Source organism: Rhea americana, unplaced genomic scaffold, assembly GCF_003343005.1.
Source record: "Rhea americana isolate MKP2758 unplaced genomic scaffold, rheAme1 scaffold_290, whole genome shotgun sequence".
NCBI lineage: Eukaryota > Metazoa > Chordata > Aves > Rheiformes > Rheidae > Rhea > Rhea americana.
In genome coordinates, this window is record NW_028186413.1 from 943,621 (window position 1) to 950,562 (window position 6,942).

Here is a 6,942-nt window from a genome sequence, read left to right on the forward strand (position 1 = left end):
CGTATAAAAGGTTTGGGAAGTATATTCTGCAAATATTCACAACCACATCATAGTCACATTCTAGCTAATGGTGTTTAGATTTTTTTTTCTTAATTTTGTCTACTTTATGTTTTCTGAATATGTGTGAAAATACAGGATGATTCTTTTCCTCAGTAACAGGACAAAGTTCAGCTGTGTCCAGCGAGCATCCTCTTCTTCGTTCTTCGTTCTTTCTTGAACTTCTGTTGTACTCGTAGGTCACATCAGGCCAGTTCTTCATTATCCCTAGGCTTCTGTTCATTCCTTTGTTTAATATCTCCTCTATAAAGTCAGAGTTTTGTTTAAATCTTTGACCCTACTTAAGACAAAAGGATGAGGGTTGCCTGACATTCAGCACTGTCCTGGTCTCTCTGCATGCTATTAGAGGCTGAACACTAGTAGAAACACCCTCAAGACTTTTCCCTTCCAGCTTTCAAAACTCTCTCTCAGCTCAAACTTTCTGTTTGAGGTTATGATAATTTATTATGCAGTCTGATTCTTTTCTAGGCTTTTTTTCAGCTGTAGCAAAGACTGTTGGTCTAGACATAGGTGTACCATTGGTGAGCATCCATAAACTGAAAGGAATTCAAACAGCTCAGAGTTTTATATGGCTTTTTGCTCACAGAAGTCTTTTGAATCTTCAGGAAATACATGTGGGAAGAAATACATGTGGGAAGTTCAGCACTGTGCATAAATATAAGTGTATTTGTGTGTGTGTGTGTGTGTAATTCTTAATTCTTGTTAGTGTTGTGAGAGAGAAATCTTAAACATGGAAGAGTCTCACAGAATCTGTTCATCAAGATGCACTCCTTAGCACTGTGTGGTTATCTGGGCTCTACCCTGCAAAATCTCYTGATTTGGAGCAGAAAGAGATTGATTGTCAAGTTCTTCATCCACATTTCTTTCATATCAACTTTTGGAAACTTTCACAAATGCTGAGGGTGCTAACGTGTTAGTGAGAGACCACTCTGCACAAGTGTTAAATTGCACTATCTTGCCTCACGGCTATATTGGTTTGTTTGCCTCACTACCGGCAGAGCCCTGGTTGACAGCAACCTTAGTTACTGAAATGCTGTTGTGGAAATAAATGATACAAAACTGGAGGCAAACAAAATAACTTCTTCCGAACCAGTCCCATAGCCAATTAGTTATCCATTATATCTAGGAACTCTTTCAGACCTTTTATGGAAAAGGTCCCTAGCAGGAGCTTCAGTTGTCAGATGAAAATGAGCAGCAACACACAGAGTTGACCTACTACACTCAGGAAGAACATACTGCTCTCAGGAAAATAAGTCTCTGGTACCTCTTGAAAATTGCACAGATACGTCTTCTGTGTTAAAGCAAAGGAATATAGTTCTTACATGGATCACAGAATCACAGAATCATAGAATCAGTAAGGTTGGAAGGGACCTCTGGAGATCATCTAGTCCAACCTCCCTGCTCAGCAGGGTCACCTACAGCATGTTAGACAGGGTTGCATCCAGGCRGGMCTTGAAGATCTCCASAGAAGGAGACTCYACRACCTCTCTGGGCAACCTGKTCCAGTGCTCTGCCACTCTCACAGGGAAGAAATTCTCCCTCATGCTCAGGCAGAACTTGCTGTGCTTCAATTTCTGCCCGTTGCCTCTTGTCCTKTCACTAATAGACACTATTCTATGAAAAATGAATTTTGTCTGTCATAATAACACCTTTCACTCAATGATTGAAAGGGAAACTGCTAAAGAAGGCATTCACACTACATAGGGTTCATTAAAAGCCATCATAATTTGATATGCTTTATTGTATATTGTTATTATACTTTTCCTCCTTTTAAACATGATCTGGAAATTAGTATTCTCTATTTTGAGCCACAGAAATGTTGCTGGAAGAGCGATAACCTTTATGCTACCTCTTCATTTTGCCTCTGAGGACCATCCCCCAAACTGAAGAACAGAAGACACTGGAAGCTTTAAATGACTCTCCAAATTCATTTGAAATAATTTAAGCTCCCACCAGAATTTAGACAAGTCGTTGAACTGCAGCGTTCTCACCGTGCTTGTTTCCTGCAGCCCAGGGTACTGTATGGAGTGATACAGTTGGTGTCTGTTTTCACTCCGAAATTGCCATTACCAAGCTCAGGCTGCGCCAGCTGGAGGCAGTCTGCACCCAAGCTGGCAGATCGCCTCTGCACTGCACTCCCCTGGGTTTGCAGTTAACCTCCATGCCGCGAGAATGCCCGAGGAGAACTAGTACGGCAGAAATCACAGAATTCAAAGTCTGACTCGGCTGTAGGACCAACCATATCGTTGAAGTAACCAATGAGGCTGGAGAGCTCCCAGCTCATGTGAGAGGGAGATAAATTGGTTTGTAAAATCCTGGATTTCTGCTGATTAAGGGGAGGTTTTCAGGCCAGCATGCTGTCACTACCTGCTAAGAAGGAGGGTTCATTAATTCTTGATGTATGRTACCCTTGCAGCCAGAGCTTTAGTTGAAACTACTTGCTAAGTAATTCCGGGTCATTGCTATCTGTGCTGGACACTGGCTAATTTGTGTATAATAACTTTAATATCTTTAATCACTTTAAAWTGACTAACTGGTTAACTTGATTAATTAACAGTTGAATTGTCTTCCATGAAAGAACAATCTATATAGCATTGYGAATAATAAGAGAGTATGGAAAATGGTACAAAATTCATGCTATTTTCTCACATTTTATTCACACTTTGAATGAGATGTCTCATGCAAAAGCTTCAGTGAAAATATTATGATGTTTAAGCCATTGCTAGTTTTATTGCAGGCATGTCTGTGTTGCAAAATATAAACTATTTTTAAAGAAACAAAGGTAGATATTTTGCTATTTTGATGCCTTTTGCTGAGACGAATTTCCACTGTGTTTTCCACATGACCATGAGACTGTGCAGAGTCTGTGCTCTTCTGTTTCCCCTAAATCAATGTAGACAGCAACTCCAATGTTCCACTAGGCTGACAACACCAACAGAAAGTGGAAGGTCTTTAGACTGTAAGCTACGAGAGCTTGAGGACATTTCTCTTTCTGCTTTCCTCTTTCTGAGACCAAAATTCGTGCTCTTCAAAGTAAAGGAAAGCCTGTGGCAGAAAATGGAGAAATTACGCATTGTGATGGATTTTTGTGTCCRTCATCAGACTGTCCTGGGTTACAGTGTTGTGTCCCTTCTGACAGCTGCCAGCGAGCACATCTTCTCAGCTGTGGTGTTCAAGTGTCCTTGCAATTCCTGGAACAACTTGTATGGCTCTGTCTTCCTCCTGGTGCCTGCCTTCATCCTCTTTCTGCTTGGCTTCATGATGAACACCAGGGCAAGGCGCCTGCTTACAGGCTGCTGTTCTCAGGATAAGTACTGYAGCTGCAACCTCAAAGGAAACTACATCCGAGTGTTAGGGTCGGTGGCAGTGAGCGCCTTGGTGGCCCCCCTCACCTGGGTTGCGGTGGCCCTGCTCGGTTCCAGTTTCTACGAGTGCGYAGTGTCTGGGAACAACCTGATGAAGAAGCTCCTGTGTAAAGATAAAGGAGAAAAGTGTCCTGAGCTGCTGGTCAAAATACCCTGTGATGAGAAGTTATCTGAGAAGATACCAGGTGAATTCTTGAGTCTTCGGACCCAGTCTCAGGTAGTGCCTCACTGCTGTTTTGTTTACCCTGTGGATGTTAACTCTGTCTGCTGAATGCAAAGCAGTGCCTGGTGGTGACTGTAAAGAATGCTCCTCTCACACATTATATGAGTAGSAAAAATTAATTAGTTGAAGCTCCAACAGAAAAGTAGTAAAATATTGTTTGCATGAACTTCCTTTTTTGTATGGCTGCATAACAATTGATTGACAAAAATCTGCATTTACAAAATCTGTTTCAGAGCTGGGCATGGAACTTGCCAAGATACTGGCACTTTTCACTGCAAGTTTTCTCCTCAGTAAAATTCAGCACGATACAAGTTCTTCTCTTTTTTTCATTCTTTGACTCTTCTAAATATCTAAAGCACTTGTGAGTATTCATTAGCTGAGAAGACACTGAGGTCAGGAAATGAGAAGTCTCTGTAACTGAGATTTGGCAAGTGAAACAAAGAAGGATGGCTTGTTTGACTACAAATCTCAAAGCTTGAAYCTATTATTAATTTCATGCTTATATTCCAAAAGAATAGTTAAAAATACATTATTTTGCATAATTTTCTTGTTTTCTTCTGCTCCAGTAGAGAATGCAGTTTTTCAACCCTTTTTCACAGGAAAACATCTCTTTTTCTCAGGCTGATTAAAAGATTGCAGTTGCCTGGGTTTTCATAAGTCCCTAATTAGTATAATTGCTTTTGAGAGAAGTATTTAATTTTTTGAAGTATTTGTCTTGAAGTATTTATCATGCTGCTCATCCAAGAAAAAGCCTGAAAAGGGGAAAACTCTATTTCATTGAATTAAGATAGWACAAGGAAGGAGCAAAAGCAAAGAAATCTGACTGTTTTTGATATTTCAGTGAACTCTAAGGAAACAAACKAATCAATTAAGAGCCAGGCGAACACAAACTTATTTTTCTTTACCACTCAGTGTTTTTCACCTAGAAAAAATATTGGTCTGAGGTGAGTGGCAGCACTGTTAGATCTTCTAAGCTCTCCTCCGAGCTTTCTGCTAAGTTCAAGTGGATATTGGACTGACCAGTGTCACTAAGACATCCAGTCTAGGCTGGGCCTCTGAGACTTATCATCAAATGCTAGGGATCTTAAGTCCCATATGAAACAGGAATTCCTGTATTCCACAGTCAGGTCCATGTCCTTCCTACAAAACACATAGGACACACTTTTTTCCTGTGTGTTATGGCAATTGGYTATTTTTCCCTGGCTCAGAGATCTGAGGGAGCAGTTTGCAGGAGCAGATAAATCACAATAAGCAGGAAGTCTTATTTGGAACACSTCTTGTGGACAAAATGGTTCTGCACTGTATGTACAGTAAATATGACCAGAACTGCAGACCCTGCTGTTCAGTACCATGCTTTTAAACTGGAGGAACCTGGATATAACTGAGGAGAAAGCTTTACTTCACTTAGCAGGGYTCAATCCAAAAATATCAGCTCATGAGTGCTGAAGCTCTGTAAGACTGACTCATATTGTTATATGGGATCTCCTCCTTCCACAGGGAGCAGACTTATACTCTTCCCAAGGGGTGCTTGCTTGCAGTTTTCATCTCTGATTCAACATTTTTACATGTAAAAATCACCAATAACCCATCTATCTGTTTTCCAAGCTGATAGGATGGCTTCTAATAACAGGCATCGTGACTCTGGCACTGGTTTCAGCATGTCTCAGCCGCTGTTACTCCCCGGTTAGCTTTCTTCAGCTGAAGTTCTGGAAAATTTACTTGAAAAGGGAACAGGAAGTTTTTGAAACCAAGGCCAAAGAGCATGCAACCAAGCTGGCAGAAAGAAATGTGAACTGCTTTTTTGAATCCACGGAGCCAACACCATTTCCGACTCCCAGCAGYGAGGACTGGCAGAAGATTTCGTTGCTGTATGCCTTCAGTGCCAGAGAGCAGCATTACAGCATGATACACAAGTACGCCAACGCTAAAGGCGACAGCGCCCGATTCAGTCTAGGAGATCAAAACTGCCCCGTTTTAAGGTTTGTGGATGAAACAAACGCAAGTGAATGAGAGTTTTAATGACACAGATCCCTTGTAATGGTGGCAATCTCTTAACCTTAGTGACGCAAACACAGGGTCTCGTTCTGTGCTCTTATTGAAATTAATGCAAATCATATGTAAAAGCTGGTAGTCATAAAGCTCACGAGGATGGGTTTGTTTTTAAATAAACTTCATTACTTCTTTACTTAAGTGCATTTAAATAAATATATAATTCATAATGGGAGTTTTTATATAAAGTTGTTCATTAAGAAAGAGACATGTATATAAGATAATAAATATTCACAGCAAAGATATCAGTACGGACTTTTCAAATTACTATCAAATACCTGAAAGGCATTTGGCAGCTGGGGTGATAAATGCATAGCTTCATACCTGGTGATATCTATAAGATAAAAAGGGAAGGAAATTTTGATCAGAGTTCAACTTAGTTTTTTAGAAATGACTTAATATATATTTGACTTGAAAACATATTTTTCAGTGGAGCTTAGAAAATGTTCCAAACTAAAATATTTACTTTTTGTCAATCAGCTTTTCAGGGAACGGACCATGCCTTTTCAAATCTGGGAAACGATTTGCATTTTAGAACTACCTGCACATTTAATAAGGTGTTCTTTGGAAATAGTAAGAAATATTTTAGCTTATCATTGCTTATCATTTGGAATAGATAAGCAAAAAGATTCCAGACATTTTGCTTCTATGTATTCAGCAGCTTGCAACAGTGAAACTAAAAACTTCCTCTGTGGTAAATTCTCTTTTTGCAACATGCCTTCTGAACAAGCTCTACTGCTCATTTCCTGTAACCCCAAAACTCTTCAAAGGNAAAAAAAAAAAAAAAAAAAAAAAAAAAAAAAAAAAAAAAAAAAAAGTAGGCATTTGAATGCTTTATTTAGGGAAAAGTAAACCAATATTAAAATTTGTGTGTCTGATTTATATTGTTTTCTCATCTTACCTGACAAAAGCTTTTTAATACATAAACCATATTACACATAGGATTTTGGCCCTGGCAACAATCCTTAACTTACCCCTGGATTTCCCTACTAAATAAACTATTGAACTTGCTCCAAAATGGAGCCTAATTCCAGATTAAAGTGTCCTGAGAAGTTAGGCTCATGCAAAAAATGGCAGTGTAGGTGAGGTTTATAGTAACAAATATTTCTAGCACAGCTACACATTTAAGGACACTACGTATCAGCAATCCATATTAGTAAACAATAGAAACTTAAGAAGGAGTGGACATTTCCTGCAATAGAACATCTAATTGTAAGAAATGAACATATTAGTTCRAATGAAAAATGG

General features: G+C 39.4%; 1 protein-coding gene across 1 annotated transcript; it reads left to right on the forward strand.

The window, feature by feature from the left end:
• The first annotated feature begins 3,114 nt into the window (after positions 1-3,114).
• Positions 3,115-5,669, forward strand: CALHM6 (calcium homeostasis modulator family member 6). The gene is made up of 2 exons (XM_085309128.1): positions 3,115-3,639; positions 5,251-5,669. The coding sequence occupies exons 1-2, from the start codon at positions 3,115-3,117 to the stop codon at positions 5,653-5,655; spliced, it is 930 nt and encodes a 309-aa protein (XP_085165254.1). The 3' UTR covers positions 5,656-5,669.
• The last annotated feature ends 1,273 nt before the right edge of the window (positions 5,670-6,942 follow it).